Here is a 23857-nt window from a genome sequence, read left to right as displayed (position 1 = left end):
CCTGGCGTACCTACCTTGGCCTGCGGCGCTAGCCTGCCTTCTGCAGGCATTGGCTTGTCCCTCGCCGGTTACTTCTTACGTGTTGCATGCTGGGGGGCACCGCCCCCCAGACCCCCCTTAATTCTAGATAGAGTTGCTTCATCTACAGATAGCACGATCTTGACCCTTGCCGCTTTATAACTTGTCCCAGACCCCTCTTTCTTCAAGACAGAGGTGATCTTCCTGCAGAAAACTCGATTTTTCGCCGTTTTTTAGGTGTTTTTCGGCTATAAAAACTGAACCAGTTGAGCTAGGATAGTGAAATTTCGCATGTGCCGAGCCAAGAACATACCTAATAAGCCTGCAAAATATCAGCCAGATCAGCCGAGCCGTTCAGGAGGAGTAGTGCACACACACACACACAGACAGACAAAACTTTTCAACCGCACTGGAGTAACGGGCTTCGCTATCGCTCAGCCAAAAATCAGTTTTCCTTTAATCATTCCGTAATTTTTTTCACAGGTATCTGGATCCCCTCAGTCAGAGGACAGATATCCCGTCCCTGCTCCGTCTAACGACCCGCTGGGGCTAATGGAGTGCTACGGGTTCGCAAAGGGCTTCTCCCAACGCCACCGAGCTCGCAAAGGATGTCCATGCCAGACTTGACCAGCCCCCATGGTACTCCCCGCCTAAGGCTCAGTCACGTGGTGTAAGTATCATATCTTTTCATGTGTTGTTATTCAGATAATCTCTTTTCTCGTTTTTCCCTGTTTTCCCGTCAAACTATATTTTGTGTTCTCTTTCAGCCTGTCTACTCAAGGCTGGGAAAACGTCGTCCCCCTCACCGCCTGCACTAGGGGCGGTCATGGTGAGGCCGTTGTTCGTTATGCAAGTTCTCCATATCAGAAAAGTTAGCTCGTCCATAGTTAGAAAGAATGCCGTCAAGAGAACCGAAATCGGACAAACGCTAGGGGTCCCACATCGGCCGTTTTTGCTCAGCTTAGGCAACCCCCCCACGCCCCAAACCCAAATTTTTTTTTAAAAATTTCCCCAGCTTTTTGCCCAGGCAAGGGCTTTCCTCTCGCGCGGATCAAGTCTGGCGGTGTCCGCAATGTCTGCCCTGGTCGGCGGGAAGCCACAACGACACCAGGTGAGTCGCAGGAACCGAGAAAATCGGTGAAACATGGCGGTTTTGCGATTTTTGGGGAAAATGCACGCGCTTAGCGCACTGCACGTGTGCACATGTGCTGCGGATTGCCACTACCCCTCCCCCCCCCGCCATGCACACCCACGCACCCACCCCGCGCGACCCAACCCAGCCCCCGACCCACCCGGTAAAACACATTTTGGACTTGTGTTAAGACCGATTTAGAGACATTTTGCAGCTCTTAGCTGACCCCGTACTTGTTCAGTGCGAGGTGACCCAAGAACTCACCACTAGGGTGGAACAATGGGTTTAAAATCGAAAAAATTTTCACAGAAATGGGTTGTTTAGGATTCTTTAAGACTAGTGCAAAGACTGTTTTGCCCGGGGGGCGCCCCTTTGTTGCCCATCCGAGGCCTCAAAAAAGGGTCTAAACGTCCAAAATTTACACTTTAACGACCTAAATGTTGGGACCAGGAACAATTTAGACATGCTCTATCTCGCTTTTTGTGCGGAATATATGTCCGAATGCTGTGAAGTTTTCCGAGAGCTGTCGGAAAAGGTCTTTGGCCCAGGCGGAGGCCGTTTCTGTCAAAAAACGGCGTGAAATTCGTCGTTTTTCATGTATTTTGATGTCTTACGCCATCTGTGCAGTGTGCGCCGTTTGAGACGTCCCACTCGATCCATCTCTAAATACCCATTCTGAAATATCATTTTGCATCCAATCTACTCCGGAAGTAACCAGAGTGGAACCGGAAATGGCTCCGGCGCGATCATAGCCCACTGCAAGAAAAAGTGTAGATAGTACAACAAAAGTACAACAGAAACTGTACAATAAAAGTACAACAGGGATTGTAGAATGTACAACGAAAAATTGTACAAACCACAACGAGCCCTGGACTGCACAGCACTCCTCATGCCGGTTCCATTGTACTTTGTACAACAATTGTTGTACTTGTAAAGTACACTAAATTCCTGATAAAAAATTTGCCAGAAATTTGTGTACTTTTGTTGTGGTTATTTCCTGCAGTGCCATTTCCAGTTCTACTCTGGTTACTTCCGGAGTAGATTGGATGCAAAATGATATTTCAGAATGGGTATTTAGAGATGGATCGAGTGGGACGTCTTAAACGGCGCACACTGCACAGATGGCGTAAGACATCAAAATATATGAAAAAGACGAATTTCACGCAGTTTTTTGACAGAAACGGCCTCCGCCCGGGCCAAAGACCTTGTCCGACAGCTCTCAGAAAACTTCACAGCATTCGGACATATATTCCGCACCTAAAGCGAGATAGATCATGTCTAAATTGTACCTGGTCCCAACAGTATGGTCGTTAAAGTGTCATTTGGACGTTTAGACCCATTTTTGAGGCCTCTGATGGGCAAGAAGGGGGCGCGCCTTGTCCAAAACTGTATTTGCACTAGTCTTAAAGAATCCTAAACAACCCATTTCTGTGAAAAAATTTTCGATTTTAAACCCATTGTTCCACCCTAGTGGTGAGTTCTTGGGTCACCTCGCACTGAACAAGTGCGGGGTCAGCTAGGAGCTGCAAAATGTCTCTAAATCGGTCTTAACACGAGTCCAAAATGTGTTTTACCGGGTGGGTCTGGGTCAGGGGGCTGGAGTGGGTCGCGCGGGGTGGGTGCGTGGGGGTGCATGGGGCGGGGGGGGGGGGGGGGGTAGTGGCAATCCGCAGCGCATGTACGCACGTGCAGTGCGCTAAGCGCGTGCATTTTCCCCAAAAATCGCAAAACCGCCATGTTTCACCGATTTTCTCGGTTCCTGTGACTCACCTGGTGTCGTTGTGGCTTCCCGCCGACCAGGGCAGACATTGCGGACACCGCCAGACTTGATCCGCGCGAGAGGAAAGCCCTTAACTGGCCAAAAAGCTGGAATTTTTTTAAAAATGGGTTGGTGCGTGGCGGGTTGCCTAAGCTGAGCAAAAACGGCCGATGTGGGACCCCTAGCGTTTGTCCGATTTCGATTCTCTTGACGGCATTCTTTCTAACTATGGACGTGCTAACTTTTCTGATATGGAGAACTTGCATAACGAACAACGGCCTCACCATGACCGCCCCTAGCCTGCACAGGAAGTCACACTGTCGACAGTATTTTTCCCAGGGGGAACGCCGCAGGGGGCCCCCCCGGCCCCCATCACCACCGCCCTGCTGCTGACTTTTTACTCGTTCTTTACACTGTGTTGAAATCTTAGGTTAATGTGAAGAGAACGAGTATTGTGCTCAAAAACAGGTTTTGTTAGCTATGTGGTTCAACTACGAATCAAAACACTGAAAATTATATCCAATATACTCATTTTAAAGAACAAATCACCATCTTTCTTCCGTGAATGAAGTATTTTTCATTTAAGGATCAGAATTTTTGACAAAATGAACTTGTAGAATGTCCCTCAGAAGTGGCTGGTGTTTCCTAACCTCTCATTAAAACACATCATTATTTTGTAATTCTTCTCAAATTTGGAAATGTTATGAGTTTCAAAACGCTCTTTGTGGGATGGCTTTATTGTATCCCCGCACGCCTGAACCAATTGATTCTTTATCAATTTTCTCATTAAACATAAAATATTCGAAAAAATTTGAAAATTATTACAAAATAATGAGAATTATTTTTAATTAATGAGAATTATTTTTAATTAATGAGAATTAATTAAATTAATTTACAATTAATTTTGTAATTTATGCCGTTGTGAATGATGTAACGTTTGACGAGGGGTGCTGCCTGGCTGACAAATAACCTGTCGGGTACCAACCACTCGGCGGCATCTGAATATGAATGTGATGGTGTTATTGCTTTCTCGCGCAGTATGAGAAATATCGCAGCCACCATCGGCCAGTACAAGAGCGACTAACGCGAGGCTAGTCTGCTGGTATGAAAAATTGTTCGGCCAGATATGATGCGGCGCTTGTACGGAAAAGAAAAAAGAGGTAGCCACGTCCCCTGGCGGAAGGGGATTGGGCAAGCCTCGCAACGTTCAGTGGTACTCCCTCACACCACCGACGTGCCTGACATGCCCTGATGGGGCGTCGTCGCGGTCCTCACCCACCACGCCGTGCAGGAGCCCAGGTAGACTAGGCTCTCCGCGGGCGGCGGGCAGCGGGCGTCGCGGCCAGGGCGGCGCCCCGAGGCCGTGCCCTGATGGGGCGTCGTCGCGGTCCTCACCCACCACGCCGTGCAGGAGCCCAGGTAGACTAGGCTCTCCGCGGGCGGCGGGCATCGGGCGTCGCGGCCAGGGCGGCGCCCCGAGGCCGTGCCCTGATGGGGCGTCGTCGCGGTCCTCACCCACCACGCCGTGCAGGAGCCCAGGTAGACTAGGCTCTCCGCGGGCGGCGGGCAGCGGGCGTCGCGGCCAGGGCGGCGCCCCGAGGCCGTGCCCTGCACGCCGTGCAGGAGCCCAGGTAGACTAGGCTCTCCGCGGGCGGCGGGCATCGGGCGTCGCGGCCAGGGCGGCGCCCCGAGGCCGTGCCCCGATGGGGGTCGTCGCGGTCCTCACCCACCACGCCGTGCAGGACCCCAGGTAGACTAGGCTCTCCGCGGGCGGCGGGCATCGGGCGTCGCGGCCAGGGCGGCGCCCGGAGGCCGTGCCCTGATGGGGCGTCGTCGCGGTCCTCACCCACCACGCCGTGCAGGAGCCCAGGTAGACTAGGCTCTCCGCGGGCGGCGGGCATCGGGCGTCGCGGCCAGGGCGGCGCCCCGAGGCCGTGCCCTGCACGCCGTGCAGGAGCCCAGGTAGACTAGGCTCTCCGCGGGCGGCGGGCAGCGGGCGTCGCGGCCAGGGCGGCGCCCCGAGGCCGTGCCCTGATGGGGCGTCGTCGCGGTCCTCACCCACCACGCCGTGCAGGAGCCCAGGTAGACTAGGCTCTCCGCGGGCGGCGGGCATCGGGCGTCGCGGCCAGGGCGGCGCCCCGAGGCCGTGCCCTGATGGGGCGTCGTCGCGGTCCTCACCCACCACGCCGTGCAGGAGCCCAGGTAGACTAGGCTCTCCGCGGGCGGCGGGCAGCGGGCGTCGCGGCCAGGGCGGCGCCCCGAGGCCGTGCCCTGATGGGGCGTCGTCGCGGTCCTCACCCACCACGCCGTGCAGGAGCCCAGGTAGACTAGGCTCTCCGCGGGCGGCGGGCATCGGGCGTCGCGGCCAGGGCGGCGCCCGGAGGCCGTGCCCTGATGGGGCGTCGTCGCGGTCCTCACCCACCACGCCGTGCAGGAGCCCAGGTAGACTAGGCTCTCCGCGGGCGGCGGGCATCGGGCGTCGCGGCCAGGGCGGCGCCCCGAGGCCGTGCCCTGCACGCCGTGCAGGAGCCCAGGTAGACTAGGCTCTCCGCGGCCGGCGGGCAGCGGGCGTCGCCGCCAGGGCGCCCCGAGCCTCGCCCACCCCGCCTTAACCACGCCGTGAAGGAGCCCTGGTAGACTAGGCTCTTCGCGGCCGGCGGGCATCGGGCGTCGCCGCCAGGGCGCCCCGAGCCTCGCCCACCACGCCGTGAAGGAGCCCTGGTAGACTAGGCTCTTCGCGGCCGGCGGGCATCGGGCGTCGCCGCCAGGGCGCCCCGAGCCTCGCCCACCACGCCGTGAAGGAGCCCTGGTAGACTAGGCTCTTCGCGGCCGGCGGGCATCGGGCGTCGCCGCCAGGGCGCCCCGAGCCTCGCCCACCACGCCGTGAAGGAGCCCTGGTAGACACTAGGCTCTCGGCGGGCGGCCGGCGGGCATTTGTCACGGCCTGGGCGCCTCGAGGCAGTGTGTCAGTAGCAGCCAGATAGGATGCTTCGAATGGCAAAAATGTTCTGCAGGTGCCCTCTAAAAGAACCTGGCACAATAGTTGTGGCTCGCGTGTCGCTTTGTCTGGTTACCGCTGCGCAGTGTGTCGTCCATTGACGGTGGAAAGTGTCACGTTTTTTGGGCACTCCTCTCCCTGCGCACTTGGTCTGAAGCCCCTGAGCTTTGCTGCCTGAGCTTCGGAAGTTCCTGGTGCGTTGGTGAGAGGAGTTCAGGTGAGTCCCTCTTAATGGTGCGCTCTGTTACTACGTGTGCCCGTCACTCTCTCTCCACGCGCCCGTCACTCTCTCTCCACGCGCCACTCCCTCGAACCACACTCGATCGCCTCCATCGCTGGCAAGGTAAACCGGCCCCGATCTGTGATTACTGCTTTTTGCGCTCTAAATCTGACATGGGGCTGTACATAAAGCGACGAATCTCTCGTTAGGTCTGCATGCACGGAATGCCTCCCCGTCCCCGGCACCGCTGGGTTCAAAAAATGGGGGAAAGGTGCATTGCTGCAGTGGACCCGAGAGGGAAGACCGTGGAGGGGGGTATTCCGCTACTCTCTAAGTATGGCCTGTGAACCGAGGACTGTAAAATGTCGTTGCTCTACAGTCCAGGTTTCGATTACCGTGCAAAGAGTAGCCGGTTTATTATACTCCTCCCGCTTGGAACCCTGTGAGCTCACTGCTTGCTTGGTCGCACCAGTGACTTTTCTAGTGCGATACATTCAGTTCCCCTTATTTACTGTTTCAGACGACCGGGGTCCTTATTGCCAGCTGATTGCCTTCAGCCGTTCAGTGAGGACTGGCAGTGGTGCCGGAAGGCGTGCTCATCTGTGTAGTCAAGGAGTGGCCTCGGATTTCAAGCAAGACGAACGCAGGCCCGCTGTTCGTTTCGCAACGCCCCTCGCCTTGCAGGTAGGCAACCCATGTTGCGTGCGCCGAGAAGCGCCCGAGAGGCAGGCAAACAACCTGTCTCGCCAACCCCGCCGCCGCCGCCCCTCCCTCCCTCCCTCCCCCTTCCTTTCCGTTTGTCCCCCCTTCCCCTCCAACCCCACCCCTCCCCTTCGCTAATGTCTTCTGCTGGTCAACAACACACAACAACAACAACGCCGAGGGCTTCCTTCCGTACCAGTCTGGAACCTGATTGTTCCGTCCGAGCCAATGTCGCGCCCGCGTTCACCCTTCAGGTATCATGCCCTGCATGTTGTTCTGCGTAGTGCGTTCGCGTCTGCGATGAAAGTTGCCCCTTGGCGGGCTTCACGCCTCCCGGAATCTTGGTGCAAGAGCCGCCCCTAACCTATTTTGCCATTCTTAGTTCTCTCCAAGTGTATTCTGTGTTCCTTGTATCGTTTTCCTCGTTGCAGGGTCATGGATTTGGACTCGGAGATGGATCCTCTCGACATGCCGTTGCACCGGCATCCCATCTTCAGTAGATCCCATCGTCACAGTCATCGCCGGAGTATTCAAACTTCAAAAACCTATCTGCTATGGTCTGGATACTTGTCACCTGTCACATTCTCCTGTCCAAGGCTTCGAGGTAAAGTGTGTGTCGAATTCTTTGCTGTGTTGTCCATTCAAGAGTCTTACCGGTTCCCTTATATCATCATTACTCTGTTGTAAAGACAAGCCTTCACAATTGTGGACGGAATTGGTTGCACAGCAGCAGTGGCAACCACTTTTTAATTGATATTTATGATTGCTTTCTGTTCGTTTGGGTCTGTGTGTTCTCAGTATGTGAATAGTCTTTTGCGATGGACTATTTACAGTTCCATTATCGTATTATTTCCTTGGCCATTGCCCCTTTTTATTTTGGGAAATGCCGTATCGTGTCTTTTCCCTAAATGTTCAAAGTAAAAATTTCTTTTTTGTTTTTCTTGTGGTGTTCTCCATGGTAGAAAAATAACCAGTAAGATGGACGTTTCCCTTCACTTGGTACAAGGGCGACTCCTTTCAGAAATGTCAACAAATAGTTTCGTTCCATTCTTATAGCTGTTATGTGTAGATGACGATTTCATGGAGAATAGAATTAAACATTGCATTGATGTTTCAGGTTTCCTTTCATTATCTTGGAATTATTTATGCGTTTTGCTTACATTCCAGGTCCCTTTTCACTCAATGCAGTTTGGATTCCAACTCTAAATGCTAAGAGCTGCTTGCATGCAAAACCGTTCTGATCATCATGATGTTGATGTTGCTCTCTAGAATGAGAATGACCTCAATTCTTTTAAATGGATGGAGGAGGAAGCGAGGACACTTCTCAAAGAATACAACATTTTGGTTAGTAAATCTGTTTGATTTTTTCTCTGCGCACATTGTTGCATACTTACATTTAATTTTTTTAAGCTTCAGTCCCAGGTCTTTGACATTCTTTTCCCTTCCTCTATTTTCAAACGAGGTGCCATCATTTTTAGAATATATTTGGAACTGAACCTGAGGTACATTTATGTGTTGACTGAAAGGACCATTTGGAGGCCAGTGCATTCTTTTCAATTTTTCCATATTTATTTCCTTGTCTGCTCGCATCTTACATTATGAGAACAGTCAGTGATTGTTACCATCTCATATTTTCTGTTTGCATCAGATATAATATTCATTATCTTCACGTGTGCTCAGTGAAATAGGGAGCATGTAGGTGAAATGCAAATTGTTGTTATCTTGCTCTGCCTGTTCCATCCACTAAACTCGTCTCTGTTTGATGAATAACAGCAAAACGTTTGAACCCTCTTACTCTTCAATTTGCGAGTAACACAACTCTGATTTTATATCGCAGGTGTTCTAATAAAATGATGTCACTTCAGTACTTTCCTGAAGGAGTAATCAAGGCCAAAAACAATGTCTTATAAGTAAGTGTCTTCTTAGTTTTTTTTTCTTTAAAAATAAATTGCAACTTACTTTTTTAGCCTTTACTCATATATTTGATGCTATCTTTTGCAGTATTTATTCCATCTCTAAATGATCTGCAATTGGCGGGCACCTGCATTTGGATCATCAGTTCGTGGACCATTCCTTGTAAAGGAATTATCATGTCGATGGTGGTGTGGAGGCATTGGGAATAAACTGAATGGAAACAAAAAGGAAGAATGAATGCAGGCTGTCAGTCTAGTTGGTAAAATTTCTGCTACCCTTTCTCTGTGCTTAGAGATAACACTTTCCTCTATCTAACACTGCTTGTTTGCCCCTTTGTAATCATTTTCAGATCCACTTTTTTCTTTAAATTTAGTCAAGAAATTTCTGTGTACAAAGTGAATGGGGTTGTTTAGGACTTAAAATTTACTGCTTTGAATGATAACAATATTTCGTGGTAGTATGCATGGTCTTATCTTCCCAAAGCTCGTTTCAAGAGGATGGTAACGGTAATTGATTATCTTGACTTTCAGGTGAGAACCTGCTTAAATCTTTCACTATTTCTTTTATTGGTGTTGTATTTGTGTTTGATTTCTTTCTTTCTTTCTTTCTTTCTTTTTTTTTTTCACAGGAGATATTAAATTCTACAGTTTTTACAGTGAAGGCATATGCCCTGCCTTCTTTATGCTTTCTATCCTGTATGCGTAGGAAGGTACAAAGCCAACCAAGGCAAAGTTCCATACTCACTGTCCAGATATCTTCTCTTGGTTTTGGTGAGTGTTGCTTTTATTTGCCTGCTCATTCAGTTAAATATGGTATTGTGATTCTGATTTGTTTTTGTTTTATTTTCATACTCTCTTTTTCATTATTTTAATTCTTCTTTGCTCTATGAATTCTTTAGGAGTCTTGGTAAACCTTTGTGGAGCCCTCACAATGGATACACAGTGGATACACGTTTTGAAACTGAGAATCGCTTGGACCCAGGGCCAGCCACTCCGTTCCTATTCCAACACCCTGAGAGGACATGCTGTTCTTCTTTGTGAAAGGTAGATAATACCCCCTTTGACATGCCAGTCCCAAAGCGGTCCCAATACTTTAAATGCTCCACACAAATTTTCAACCAATGAAAGAATTTCTTCACATACACTTTCCTTGTGTGTGGCAGTGGTTATTGGAATGAGGTGTTTGGCATTTACAAAATGAAAGTGTGATTTACTCATTCAGTCACAGACACCTAGAGTGATCTTCTGCTTCATGATTTCATCACTAAAATATGATAACACCAGGGAAACGATAAAAAAATTTACATATGTAAATGGTCCCCAATCATTTTTTTTTCTTGTGCTTGTGAAAATTTGACAGTGTTGTAACATTGTAAAAACTGTTTCCAATTCAGAAATGTCCTCTGTAGTCTTTTGTGCTTCTCCCTGCTGTCCCCATCCTTTTTGGTCCTGCTTCAGTCAGAAAGCTGGGCAATAATGCTGCCGCCTGGAGTAGCTGTCTGTATTGACTGCATGATTATTTAAGTGTGTGGAAGTTATGGTCATTAATCTTATATATATGTTCACAGGTGCATCTCTTGATTAGTATCAAGATGGATATCCCCATCACCATGCAAAAACTTGTGCTCCTGTGGCTGTTGATGAGAGTCAAGCTATGTCCATTGAAGAAGAAATAGCATGTGGAGCTGGGTCGATGTATTATTAATTGGTGCATTGGAAGTTGCCTTGCTCGGAGGAATGGTTTGTCCCAGGGACTACTTCCGCCTTGGAGTGTTTAGATGCCATATTTGTGTGTGTGCTAACAAGTAGATTATTGCAATTAAGCTTTGGTTATTGATTATAATGGGGCACTATTTCTCCCACAAAATGAGATTGTATTTGTGTGCTTCAGTACTAGAAATAATGCAGACATACATGTTGAGTTCTATAGAACAATAGTTGTAAGAAATAACCCATTATGTATGGGGATCTCAATTTATTAGTAGACTCCCTAAAGAAATAGAGGATATGAGAGACAAACCTAACGTCTTTAAAAATTTTTTCAAAAAGTTCCTCATACAAAAAGAGCTGTATAGTCTGGATGCCCTTTGAAAATTTTCTCTGAAACTGCTTATATTTTCTATCTTATGCTTGTGGTGCTGTGCTTTGCACTTTGTTCTTGACTTGTGTAAAAACTTGTGTGACTCATATAACTTTTTACCGCAACAAATGCAAATTAAATAAAATTGGGGAGGCGGCTTAAAAAGTGTGTACGCAATTTGTACGAATTCATGCAATTTCTCTTTTCAAAAAGTGTGCAGCTGTGTTCGAATCCTGTTGTGAGCCTGTATTTGCTTTGTGTGTTTAAGTTATCTGGAATCATGACTAGCACACAGCAATGGACTTTTTGCAGTCAAATAAGTGTTCTGTATCCATGTTAGCTCATAAGTGAATCTTTTTGTACTGGAACTGTTCTTTGTTATATGATTTGTTCTTTTCATAAGCCTGTGAACTGTCTCCAGTTGTGTACCCTTGTATTCGCAATTTTCTGTTTTGTGCATGAAGGAAAGCAGAAAATAAGCATATTGTACAGCAGCACTTGCCACAGATACTTTGACTGTACGTGTAAGCACATGCGATTGCACTGTTTGATAAATAAAATGGTTGTGAAGCTCCTTGTCGTGTAAAATGTTATCCACCCCATGCAGAAGAATACCTGAATGAGTCAGGGTCGGTCCCAAGGACTTGGAGAGAGGAACAAAAAGAGAAGCATACAATCATCTCCACTTTAATATTTTTTTTTAAGTAAAAAATACAAAGCGATATTTAACATTGTAGCACAGACCAGATTAGTCCAAGACATTTCTAAGTCACAGACTGTTAACAGTCAAAAGATAAAAGACAAAATGGAAAGAACAAAAAAATTCAAAGTGATCAGACTGCTCATAGTCAAAGGATAAAAGACAAAATGGAAAGAACAAATAAATTCAAAGCGATAAGACTGTTCATAGTCAAAAGATGAAATACATAATGGAAAGAACAAAGTAATTCAAAGCGGTAAGACTGTTCATAGTCAAAATATGAAATACAAAATGGAAAGAACAAAGTAATTCAAAGCGGTAAGACTGTTCATAGTCAAAAGATTAAATACAAAATGGAAAGAACAAAATAATTCAAAGCGATAAGACTGTTCATAGTCAAAAGATTAAATACAAAATGGAAAGAAAGAACAAAAAAATTCAAAGCGATATAAAGCATCGTAGCACATACCACAAAACTTTCAGGACCTCCTCATTACAATGAATGAGGATGCATTAATCTCAGCAGCGCACCTTGCATCAGGGCATTCTGCCTTCTCAGCCAGTTGGTTCTCCAGTTGGTTCTGGAAGCAAACCCTGCAAATGAAGTGCCCACATGGCAGGATGCCTTCCGGATTGTCTTGGCGGCAGCAGGAGCACTCAGCACCTGCAGATGTTCTTGGGCCTGTAGAAGAGGCAGCAACATGAGCTGCGCCAGCAGGTGGAGCTGCCCTTGGGGCAGCTGCAGCAGCAGCAGGTGGAGCTGCCCTTGGGGCAGCTGCAGCAGCAGGTGGTGCTGCCATTGGGGCAGCTGGGGACGCAGCTGCAGGTGGTGGTGCCACTGAAGCATATTGATGTGGAATCATGAATGGGGCTGGATAATAGGGTGGTTGAGGCTGCTGCACTGGCTGCTGCTGCTGAGTGGGCTGAATCAGGCCCATCTCAAACAGGTTGCGCAGGGCACTCTCCACCACGTTAGGCCTTCCAGGCCTCTCTCTCCGTTCCCAAGGGAGAGTAACCCTTGGCAGTCTCTGAGACCTCAAATCTGTGGAAAGCGGGACAACAATTTTAGAACATTATTTCACCATTTAAAGAAAATGAAAGATTGAGAACCAGCTGCAATAAACCATGCTACGTACTGGGTCCAGGTGGAGTTGAGGCGAAAAAAGATGGCGGTGGCATGGATCCATGCTGAGGAGAATAGGCAGGAGATTGGTAGCCCATGGCAGGCTGTGGCTGATAGGCCAGCTGTGGTTGGTAGGCTGCCTGTGGTTGGTAGCCTGCCTGTGGTTGGTAGGCTAGCTGTGGCAGATGAGCTGGCTGTGGCAGATTAGCTGGCTGTGGCAGATTAGCTGGCTGTGGCGGATGAGCTGGCTGCTGTGGAGGATAGGATGGCTGCTGTGGAGGATAGGCTGGCTGTGGCTGCTGCTGGTAAGCAAAGGCAGCCTGGTGTCCTGGACCTGGCTGGACACGTCCTGTCTGCACACCTCCTGGCTGGAGACCCACATGCTGGGCATGGGCCCCCCCTGGGTAGCCAGGGTCATCAACCCTCTCTGCAAAACACCATGGAAATTTCATATTAGTATGGATAGAAAAAATCTTTCCTGTTGGGGCAAAATTTAATTAGCCCCTTCAGCGAAAACTTCTCGAGTGAATCTATAAGAGTACTAGAAATGTACACAGGACTACTTTGATAATGGTTTTAAGTTTCCGATAAATTATAAAGAGGCTCTATTTGTAACTCAATATTTTCCGTATCCTTAGCTGTAACCAATGTCAAAGTGTTACTGTGTAAATTTCAAATGCACAGGAAGCCACACTCAAACATTTAAGCTAAGTTTTTGATCTCCAATAATTCCTTTTTTTAAATGCAAACGCAACACTTGTCTGAACCTTCACGACAAATCCATTCATGGGTAAATTAGTTTCAGACTTTCCACCACTTTCACTTTGGGTACCCACACTCTAAAGAAGGGGGCATTAAATTTTGAAACAAGACTGTTACATTTACCATAGTTCACTCGTCAGTATGGGGTATAAGGTCTAGGTGAAAGCTCACACTCAACAGAGTTGTTGCCTTGAAAAACCGTTACTGCTCCGGAAATTGTTTTAAAAGAACCTAGGCTACAGTGCTTACTTTCCTTACTTTCAATTAGAGATTGAATAAACATGCGAGAAGAGGCCCGCATGCGAGAAGAGGCTTCCCTTTCTCCACTAGAAGAACACAAAATTATTCCTGCTATCAAATGGAATCAATAGCTCCTCAGGCGCAATTGGCGTCAATCGGAAAGCAGGAGCAAATGTAATAATTACCACGACATTGGATCAAAGAAACAAAGTAGAAAAATAAGTAAGAAAAAGTAATTTGGGAACTTTCAGGAGCTTCAAGTGGGATTGGGTAGGCAAAACAGCCAAGCAGGACCTAAGCCTAGGCGCGGTCAGAGAGGTTAAGTGGAACGCCACGCGAAACGATGAAGTGGTTCGCACGATGGGGATCGTCGAGTTTTCCCGAGAAAAGAAACAAGAGTTGTCAAATCAAAAAGATAATTTTAATGCAAGGACCAAAACTAGACCCTCATCGGAAACGTCCGCCCACTCAAGCCAAGCTTGGAGAACCTTTGGAGAACGCAAAACTGGACGAACCCGTGAAAAATTAATACTCCCCTGTTAGAAAGAATGGCTCAAAAGAAACGCAGACGAAATAATACATACCTTCCTCGGCTCTGTCCATCATTATTAAGAAAATTACGGACTTATGTGGTTCACTCGCTCGTTACCGGTTTGCCCGCCAAATGGAAAGAGAGAGACGCCGAGAGTTGAGAACGAGGCCGAATGGACCGGTGGTCGGAACTGGTCAGTCTTCTACCAACTCTTTGCCTTGCGAAACCCTTCAGAACCTGTGCCTCCTGTGCAATAAGACATACACTTTAAAAGCTTATCATTCTTTCCTCGATAATACAATGGCAAACACAATTAACCGACTCGGAGGCGAATTTCTAAAAAAGATAACACTGTGTAACAGATGAAGTTGGGTTGGTAAACTTCCGCCGCCTTCCCCCCGCCACCACTTTCTGAACGCACTGCACCTGCGCCGTTCGACTGTCAAGCTGTGCCTAGGCCACATCCGTTTCCCGTTTTCTCTCTTGTTGTTGTCCGAGCCTTTCCTTGTCCTGTGGTCTCGTCGTTACTCGTCGTGGTTCGTGGTTCATCCAAAACCAAAGAAGATCTTCTGTCTCTATTTCGCTCTTAAAGAACCACCTTCAAAATGGCCAATAGGCGGTCTTTGAGAATCATGAAGGACCTGTCCGACTTCGAGGTAAGTCACTTATGATCTCGCCTATTTTCTTAGGTTACAGATGGCGTCATGACGGTGCATCAGTGAAACACGATGCCCCACCTCAAATCATATTTATTCCTTTCAGGGGAAGACTGTCGGCATCAATTTACTAGAACATGACGACGAAACCATGTCGATGATTCTGGTCTGCTTCGAAGGGGTGGCGGACACCCCTTTTCAAGGGGGCACCTTCTTCGTGGAGCTACATCTACCCCCTGAATTCCCCTGGAAAGGCCCTCAGGTGAGTTGGTATTAGCACAGCTGTGATCGTGTAATTATTGTTTGATACTTTGTACATTTATTGTGGAATGTTCAGGTCGTTCTACGCACTCCTGTCTGGCACCCCAACGTGTCGCGTGATGAGGGAAACGTTTGCATGGACATACTAAGTTCCAAATGGTAAGTAATATGATCAAGGCCATTCAACTTTTAGTGCAAGATAAGTTCTTTTCACGTTTTTTTTTCTTTTCTAAATTTGTGCATGGTTTTGGCTGCTGTCGCAGGAAGGCAGGAACATCTCTATTGGAATGCGTGGAGGCAGTCCGTTCCTTGTTAAACGACCCTAATCCTGATTCACCACTAAACAGCTACGCTGCTGACTTATTGCGTGAGCATCCGCAGACATATCAGTTGAATGCGGCTTTGTGGAGCCGTGTCTATGCTGGTGGTAAGTTGTGTGCCTCTTATGGATTTAGTTTGTTTCGATTTTGGTTCAGTTCGCACGATCATTCCTTACAATTCACTTTCAGGCAACCAACCTGCGGAAGAACTGCAAGAGAAATTAAACTTTCTCCTGTCCAAAAATATTTCTAAGAAGCGAGCTCTCATTGAGGGGGCCTTTTATGCCTGGGATATCTCCAGAATAAAGTCAAGTGAGCCAGTCGCACTGGAGGCTTTTTAATGTAACATGTGTAAAATGTAACTCTGCAGTGCATGCCCTGCCCTCCTCCACAGTTTTTTGTCTTAATTTTCCAGGAGAGTTTACTACTCTTCTTGTCTCCTAAGATCATGTTTTACTGTCTATTGTCATTCCCTGTTCATTAAACTTGGAATCAGTACATTTTTGCACTAGTGTTTTTATCCCTCTAACAAATCCTTCTCCGCTTCAGTCACTGAGAGGCCAGTAACCGTGCTGTGGGGGATTTAATTGTAAATCAAGCAGTAGGCGCTTCTGGTGGGGTCAGCCAAAAATTTATTTTCAGTCAATTGAATATTACAACTTTCCTGTCACACAAATGAGTCACCACAAATTCTCTAGAGATAAACTGAGTTTCATCAGTCAAAAGCAGAGTATTGGGCACAAGGATGCCATCAGCATACCACTCGCACAGACAAGCAGATGCACCAATTTTGAACAAACAAAACAAACAGTAATCAATCAGATCTGAGACAACGAGCACACAAAGGCTCGGCGCGGCCTGCCCAAGAGAAGAGGTCCTGCTGGTCTCGGTCCAGGTGATGTGCTGCGCGGCGCACCCAAGCCTCGGTGCGCCCTGCAGCAGGACATGCCCCGAGGCAGGTCCTGGACGGCCCGCTGGTCTCGGTGCACGCCAAGGCGTGCTGCAGCTCCTTGGCCACCTTGATGTGCTGCGAGGCGCACCCAAGCCTCGGTGCGCCCTGCAGCAGGACATGCCCCGAGGCAGGTCCTGGACGGCCCGCTGGTCTCGGTGCACGCCAAGGCGTGCTGCAGCTCCTTGGCCACCTTGATGTGCTGCGAGGCGCACCCAAGCCTCGGTGCGCCCTGCAGCAGGACATGCCCCGAGGCAGGTCCTGGACGGCCCGCTGGTCTCGGTGCACGCCAAGGCGTGCTGCAGCTCCTTGGCCACCTTGATGTGCTGCGAGGCGCACCCAAGCCTCGGTGCGCCCTGCAGCAGGACATGCCCCGAGGCAGGTCCTGGACGGCCCGCTGGTCTCGGTGCACGCCAAGGCGTGCTGCAGCTCCTTGGCCACCTTGATGTGCTGCGGGCGCACCCAAGCCTCGGTGCGCCCTGCAGCAGGACATGCCCCGAGGCAGGTCCTGGACGGCCCGCTGGTCTCGGTGCACGCCAAGGCGTGCTGCAGCTCCTTGGCCACCTTGATGTGCTGCGAGGCGCACCCAAGCCTCGGTGCGCCCTGCAGCAGGACATGCCCCGAGGCAGGTCCTGGACGGCCCGCTGGTCTCGGTGCACGCCAAGGCGTGCTGCAGCTCCTTGGCCACCTTGATGTGCTGCGAGGCGCACCCAAGCCTCGGTGCGCCCTGCAGCAGGACATGCCCCGAGGCAGGTCCTGGACGGCCCGCTGGTCTCGGTGCACGCCAAGGCGTGCTGCAGCTCCTTGGCCACCTTGATGTGCTGCGAGGCGCACCCAAGCCTCGGTGCGCCCTGCAGCAGGACATGCCCCGAGGCAGGTCCTGGACGGCCCGCTGGTCTCGGTGCACGCCAAGGCGTGCTGCAGCTCCTTGGCCACCTTGATGTGCTGCGAGGCGCACCCAAGCCTCGGTGCGCCCTGCAGCAGGACATGCCCCGAGGCAGGTCCTGGACGGCCCGCTGGTCTCGGTGCACGCCAAGGCGTGCTGCAGCTCCTTGGCCACCTTGATGTGCTGCGAGGCGCACCCAAGCCTCGGTGCGCCCTGCAGCAGGACATCCCCGAGGCAGGTCCTGGAGGCCGCTGCTCACGGTGCACGCTAAGGCGTGCTGCGCGGCTCGGCCACCTTGTTGTGCTGCGAGGCGCACCCAAGCCTCGGTGCGCCCTGCAGCAGGACATGCCCCGAGGCAGGTCCTGGAGGTGCCGCTGCTCACGGTGCAGGCTAAGGCGTGCTCCGCGGCTCGGTCACCTTGTTGTGCTGCGAGGCGCACCCAAGCCTCGGTGCGCCCTGCAGCAGGACATGCCCCGAGGCAGGTCCTGGACGGCCCGCTGGTCTCGGTGCACGCCAAGGCGTGCTGCAGCTCCTTGGCCACCTTGATGTGCTGCGAGGCGCACCCAAGCCTCGGTGCGCCCTGCAGCAGGACATGCCCCGAGGCAGGTCCTGGACGGCCCGCTGGTCTCGGTGCACGCCAAGGCGTGCTGCAGCTCCTTGGCCACCTTGATGTGCTGCGAGGCGCACCCAAGCCTCGGTGCGCCCTGCAGCAGGACATGCCCCGAGGCAGGTCCTGGACGGCCCGCTGGTCTCGGTGCACGCCAAGGCGTGCTGCAGCTCCTTGGGCACCTTGATGTGCTGCGAGGCGCACCCAAGCCTCGGTGCGCCCTGCAGCAGGACATCCCCTGAGGCAGGTCCTGGAGGGCCGCTGCTCACGGTGCAGGCTAAGGCGTGCTCCGGGGGCCCTCGGCCACCTTGTTGTGCTGCGAGGCGCACCCAAGCCTCGGTGCGCCCTGCAGCAGGACATGCCCCGAGGCAGGTCCTGGACGGCCCGCTGGTCTCGGTGCACGCCAAGGCGTGCTGCAGCTCCTTGGCCACCTTGATGTGCTGCGAGGCGCACCCAAGCCTCGGTGCGCCCTGCAGCAGGACATGCCCCGAAGCAGGTCCTGGACGGCCCGCTGGTCTCGGTGCACGCCAAGGCGTGCTGCAGCTCCTTGGCCACCTTGATGTGCTGCGAGGCGCACCCAAGCCTCGGTGCGCCCTGCAGCAGGACATGCCCCAAAGCAGGTCCTGGACGGCCCGCTGGTCTCGGTGCACGCCAAGGCGTGCTGCAGCTCCTTGGCCACCTTGATGTGCTGCGAGGCGCACCCAAGCCTCGGTGCGCCCTGCAGCAGGATATCCCCTGAGGCAGGTCCTGGAGGTGCCGCTGCTCACGGTGCAGGCTAAGGCGTGCTCCGGCGGCTCGGCCACCTTGTTGTGCTGCGAGGCGCACCCAAGCCTCGGTGCGCCCTGCAGCAGGACATGCCCCGAGGCAGGTCCTGGACGGCCCGCTGGTCTCGGTGCACGCCAAGGCGTGCTGCAGCTCCTTGGCCACCTTGATGTGCTGCGAGGCGCACCCAAGCCTCGGTGCGCCCTGCAGCAGGACATGCCCCGAAGCAGGTCCTGGACGGCCCGCTGGTCTCGGTGCACGCCAAGGCGTGCTGCAGCTCCTTGGCCACCTTGATGTGCTGCGAGGCGCACCCAAGCCTCGGTGCGCCCTGCAGCAGGACATGCCCCGAGGCAGGTCCTGGACGGCCCGCTGGTCTCGGTGCACGCCAAGGCGTGCTGCAGCTCCTTGGCCACCTTGATGTGCTGCGAGGCGCACCCAAGCCTCGGTGCGCCCTGCAGCAGGACATGCCCCGAAGCAGGTCCTGGACGGCCCGCTGGTCTCGGTGCACGCCAAGGCGTGCTGCAGCTCCTTGGCCACCTTGATGTGCTGCGAGGCGCACCCAAGCCTCGGTGCGCCCTGCAGCAGGACATGCCCTGAGGCAGGTCCTGGACGGCCCGCTGGTCTCGGTGCACGCCAAGGCGTGCTGCAGCTCCTTGGCCACCTTGATGTGCTGCGAGGCGCACCCAAGCCTCGGTGCGCCCTGCAGCAGGACATGCCCCGAGGCAGGTCCTGGACGGCCCGCTGGTCTCGGTGCACGCCAAGGCGTGCTGCAGCTCCTTGGCCACCTTGATGTGCTGCGCGGCGCACCCAAGCCTCGGTGCGCCCTGCAGCAGGACATGCCCCGAGGCAGGTCCTGGACGGCCCGCTGGTCTCGGTGCACGCCAAGGCGTGCTGCAGCTCCTTGGCCACCTTGATGTGCTGCGAGGCGCACCCAAGCCTCGGTGCGCCCTGCAGCAGGACATGCCCCGAGGCAGGTCCTGGAGGGCCCCGCTGGTCTCGGTGCACGCCAAGGCGTGCTGCAGCTCCTTGGCCACCTTGATGTGCTGCGAGGCGCACCCAAGCCTCGGTGCGCCCTGCAGCAGGACATGCCCCGAGGCAGGTCCTGGACGGCCCGCTGGTCTCGGTGCACGCCAAGGCGTGCTGCAGCTCCTTGGCCACCTTGATGTGCTGCGAGGCGCACCCAAGCCTCGGTGCGCCCTGCAGCAGGACATGCCCCGAGGCAGGTCCTGGACGGCCCGCTGGTCTCGGTGCACGCCAAGGCGTGCTGCAGCTCCTTGGCCACCTTGATGTGCTGCGAGGCGCACCCAAGCCTCGGTGCGCCCTGCAGCAGGACATCCCCTGAGGCAGGTCCTGGAGGTGCCGCTGCTCACGGTGCAGGCTAAGGCGTGCTCCGGCGGCTCGGCCACCTTGTTGTGCTGCGAGGCGCACCCAAGCCTCGGTGCGCCCTGCAGCAGGACATGCCCCGAGGCAGGTCCTGGAGGTGCCGCTGCTCACGGTGCAGGCTAAGGCGTGCTCCGGCGGCTCGGTCACCTTGTTGTGCTGCGAGGCGCACCCAAGCCTCGGTGCGCCCTGCAGCAGGACATGCCCCGAGGCAGGTCCTGGACGGCCCGCTGGTCTCGGTGCACGCCAAGGCGTGCTGCAGCTCCTTGGCCATCTTGATGTGCTGCGAGGCGCACCCAAGCCTCGGTGCGCCCTGCAGCAGGACATGCCCCGAGGCAGGTCCTGGACGGCCCGCTGGTCTCGGTGCACGCCAAGGCGTGCTGCAGCTCCTTGGCCACCTTGATGTGCTGCGAGGCGCACCCAAGCCTCGGTGCGCCCTGCAGCAGGACATGCCCCGAAGCAGGTCCTGGACGGCCCGCTGGTCTCGGTGCACGCCAAGGCGTGCTGCAGCTCCTTGGCCACCTTGATGTGCTGCGAGGCGCACCCAAGCCTCGGTGCGCCCTGCAGCAGGACATGCCCCGAAGCAGGTCCTGGACGGCCCGCTGGTCTCGGTGCACGCCAAGGCGTGCTGCAGCTCCTTGGCCACCTTGATGTGCTGCGAGGCGCACCCAAGCCTCGGTGCGCCCTGCAGCAGGACATCCCCCGAGGCAGGTCCTGGAGGTGCCGCTGCTCACGGTGCAGGCTAAGGCGTGCTCCGGCGGCTCGGCCACCTTGTTGTGCTGCGAGGCGCACCCAAGCCTCGGTGCGCCCTGCAGCAGGACATGCCCCGAGGCAGGTCCTGGACGGCCCGCTGGTCTCGGTGCACGCCAAGGCGTGCTGCAGCTCCTTGGCCACCTTGATGTGCTGCGAGGCGCACCCAAGCCTCGGTGCGCCCTGCAGCAGGACATGCCCCGAGCAGGTCCTGGACGGCCCGCTGGTCTCGGTGCACGCCAAGGCGTGCTGCAGCTCCTTGGCCACCTTGATGTGCTGCGAGGCGCACCCAAGCCTCGGTGCGCCCTGCAGCAGGACATGCCCCGAGGCAGGTCCTGGACGGCCCGCTGGTCTCGGTGCACGCCAAGGCGTGCTGCAGCTCCTTGGCCACCTTGATGTGCTGCGAGGCGCACCCAAGCCTCGGTGCGCCCTGCAGCAGGACATGCCCCGAGGCAGGTCCTGGACGGCCCGCTGGTCTCGGTGCACGCCAAGGCGTGCTGCAGCTCCTTGGCCACCTTGATGTGCTGCGAGGCGCACCCAAGCCTCGGTGCGCCCTGCAGCAGGACATGCCCCGAGGCAGGTCCTGGACGGCCCGCTGGTCTCGGTGCACGCCAAGGCGTGCTGCAGCTCCTTGGCCACCTTGATGTGCTGCGAGGCGCACCCAAGCCTCGGTGCGCCCTGCAGCAGGACATGCCCCGAGGCAGGTCCTGGACGGCCCGCTGGTCTCGGTGCACGCCAAGGCGTGCTGCAGCTCCTTGGCCACCTTGATGTGCTGCGAGGCGCACACGGGCCTGGGGGCGCCCTGTCAGTTGAGGAGTTCCAGTTCTTTATGTTCGTCTGCATTTTGTACAAAACTAATTAATGAAGTTCAAAATGAAACTCTAATGAAAGCTATTGCATGAGTGTACTAAATGTAGGTGTTTCATGCACTTCACGAGAACTGCTGAATGTGTCCATAGCTGTTACGGTCTGTAGGAGTGGGTAAATACAAGTGCTCAAAGAAAGCTTTGTTACATTTATTGGAAGATGGAAAAATTTGTTACAAGAATTTTATCCTCTATTTTCATCCTTTAGAGTTGGCTGCAGATGCCTCACTTAAAGTTGTCAAAACATCTCAAAGAGATCATCCTGCCTTAATATTAAGAACAATACTTTTTCCGTTAACCAGCTTTGAGTTGAAAAGATACATATTAATATGAGTTATTACACTGAAACTTCAGTTAGGTCACTACTTCTTGTCAGAGAAAGACTAAGCAAAACAGAACTTTATTGCCAGCAAGGAAAAGGAAAGGTACACTAAATTAAATGCCTTATCTTCTCAGAGGCCACAAACAAAAAATTCTGAACGGCAAGTTGAATAGAACACTAATAATATAACACAAGGAATCAGCAGAATGTTTTTTTCTTATCTTTGATGTTAACACTGAACTGTTCTGGAATTAAAGAAAATAAGGTGGTGTTACTTTTTACTTGCTATGGAATGTAAGAAAGAGATTAAATAGGTCTCACCTGCCATGAATCTTCTTTACTGGAGTGCCTCCGTCAGAAGACGTTGAATGGAAATAGATGCAGCAAGTAAAAAGTTCACTAGTGTTTGATCTGAGGGATCTGGATCTCTGAGTAGGTCAGTAGTAATTCTCCTGATAAGTATATCATTACACAGAGCAGACACACTCCTGTGTCTGGTCGGGATAAGCCCTATACGAAGGCTGGCCAAGTCGTCTATTGTCTCAGCCTCAAACAAGCAAACTGTCCCTAAAAAATAAGGAGACTTTCAGCAAAGCATTTTTAGAGTGGAACTCTAATGGAAGCTACAAATTTGCGTTCCCCTGTTCACTCTCAAAATTAAATCATGAAGAGCAGAGACTTTACCTAGAAAGTGGTAGACGTTGGGATGATGAACACCAAATTTTCTACGCATTCTGCGATTGTTGCTTTCACTGAAAAATAACAAAAAAAAAACATTTAGCTGATAAAATTTGCTCATGTGAGACAATCATCAATGTAAATGTTGTTCAATATTACTTAGCATTGTTGGTACGATGATCACTTCCACAGACTGACAAAACTCGCCCTCTATTTGGGTGATCCATCCAACTTTCCTGGACGTAGGCAAGGAAAGGTCGGACAATCTCATATAAGTATTCACCAAGGTTCATAGCTGCGACACCAATAGCATTAAGACCCCTCTGCAACAGTTGTGCAGGGAGGAGAGGCAGTGTACAACAGACCCTCAATACAATCTCTACTTCCTGATAATATTGGATGAATTCAAGTCCAATGATTCTTTTTCCATTTAGTACCATTGCCTAGAAAAATAAAAGATTTAATAAAATGCAGAATACAAGCACAGTGCAATTAAATATGTGAGAGCAGTGTTATAATTAATGGCACTTGCTTAAATTATGTTTTTAAATTTTTTAAGTTTATGTATCTCTTAATGATTGCGATGAATTTTCATTCTTGTTGTTAGTTCCTATTTCAAGTGGGTGTTGAAAATATTACTTTTCTTACAGTAGTGTTGAGCAAACAAATTAATAAAAAACACCCTTCAAAAATTAACTGCCCTCAACATAACAATTAAATTTAAATGGAAAACTGCAGGAGAAGATGAATACAGAAATACCCAATACAAAATTGAACAACCATAGTACATCACTGTACAACCATTATATTGAAAAGTACACATTAATTTTCATTAAAACAAAAAGTAAGTTCTCACATCTACAGCGTGAAAATAGCATCCTTGAGTATCAACACCAAAGACAATTCTGAAGGCATTTATCATGGCGTCTTCAAAGTCGCATACAACTTTGGTAAAGATCCAATGCTGGAGGTGAGTTCTTATCAGTGTCAGAACTGACTCATAAGCATCCTGACTTTTGTTTTGCATCAAACACCAGCACAAAGGTATGACCTGCTCAAATTAAAAGCAAGAAAAAGTTAGTGAATGTCTTTTTGTAACCTCATAATTTGCTTTTTGTATCAATGGACTTACTGTGTGACCATGTACTGTCACTATTGTGAAAACCTGCAAAGGAAAAGAAAAACACTTTATAAATTTTTATCCCAAGGAGGGAGAAGTAGGAAAAGATAGTGACACATAT

The 23857-nt window shown here is 51.6% G+C and overlaps 4 protein-coding genes across 4 annotated transcripts; 2 read left to right on the top strand and 2 right to left on the bottom strand.

Annotated features, from left to right (window-relative positions):
- The first annotated feature begins 9101 nt into the window (after positions 1-9101).
- LOC117648338 lies at positions 9102-10521 on the top strand. The gene is made up of 4 exons (XM_034390821.1): positions 9102-9273; positions 9372-9513; positions 9642-9786; positions 10311-10521. Exons 1-4 carry the CDS (start codon positions 9241-9243, stop codon positions 10321-10323), a joined length of 333 nt encoding a protein of 110 aa, XP_034246712.1. The 5' UTR covers positions 9102-9240; the 3' UTR covers positions 10324-10521.
- Positions 10522-11501: 980 nt separating this feature from the next.
- On the bottom strand, positions 11502-14417 carry LOC117648139 (extensin-like). The gene is made up of 3 exons (XM_034390389.1): positions 14232-14417; positions 12659-13072; positions 11502-12564 (listed from the first exon to the last, which is right to left on the bottom strand). The coding sequence occupies exons 1-3, from the start codon at positions 14251-14253 to the stop codon at positions 12002-12004; spliced, it is 999 nt and encodes a 332-aa protein (XP_034246280.1). The 5' UTR covers positions 14254-14417; the 3' UTR covers positions 11502-12001.
- A 244-nt stretch (positions 14418-14661) lies between these two features.
- LOC117647898 (SUMO-conjugating enzyme UBC9-like) lies at positions 14662-15860 on the top strand. Its single transcript, XM_034389872.1, has 6 exons — positions 14662-14835; positions 14942-15097; positions 15173-15255; positions 15360-15523; positions 15606-15728; positions 15832-15860. Exons 1-6 carry the CDS (start codon positions 14785-14787, stop codon positions 15858-15860), a joined length of 606 nt encoding a protein of 201 aa, XP_034245763.1. The 5' UTR covers positions 14662-14784.
- A 6133-nt stretch (positions 15861-21993) lies between these two features.
- Positions 21994-23851, bottom strand: LOC117648302. The gene is made up of 6 exons (XM_034390762.1): positions 23749-23851; positions 23473-23667; positions 22776-23059; positions 22623-22690; positions 22260-22505; positions 21994-22183 (listed from the first exon to the last, which is right to left on the bottom strand). Exons 2-5 carry the CDS (start codon positions 23641-23643, stop codon positions 22276-22278), a joined length of 753 nt encoding a protein of 250 aa, XP_034246653.1. The 5' UTR covers positions 23644-23667; positions 23749-23851; the 3' UTR covers positions 21994-22183; positions 22260-22275.
- Between the last annotated feature and the right edge of the window lie 6 nt (positions 23852-23857).

The sequence above is a fragment of the Thrips palmi genome, unplaced genomic scaffold (genome assembly GCF_012932325.1).
Source record: "Thrips palmi isolate BJ-2018 unplaced genomic scaffold, TpBJ-2018v1 HiC_scaffold_3, whole genome shotgun sequence".
In the NCBI taxonomy this organism is placed as follows: domain Eukaryota; kingdom Metazoa; phylum Arthropoda; class Insecta; order Thysanoptera; family Thripidae; genus Thrips; species Thrips palmi.
Note: the sequence above shows the minus strand (reverse complement) of the source record. Positions and strands in the feature narration are given on the sequence as shown.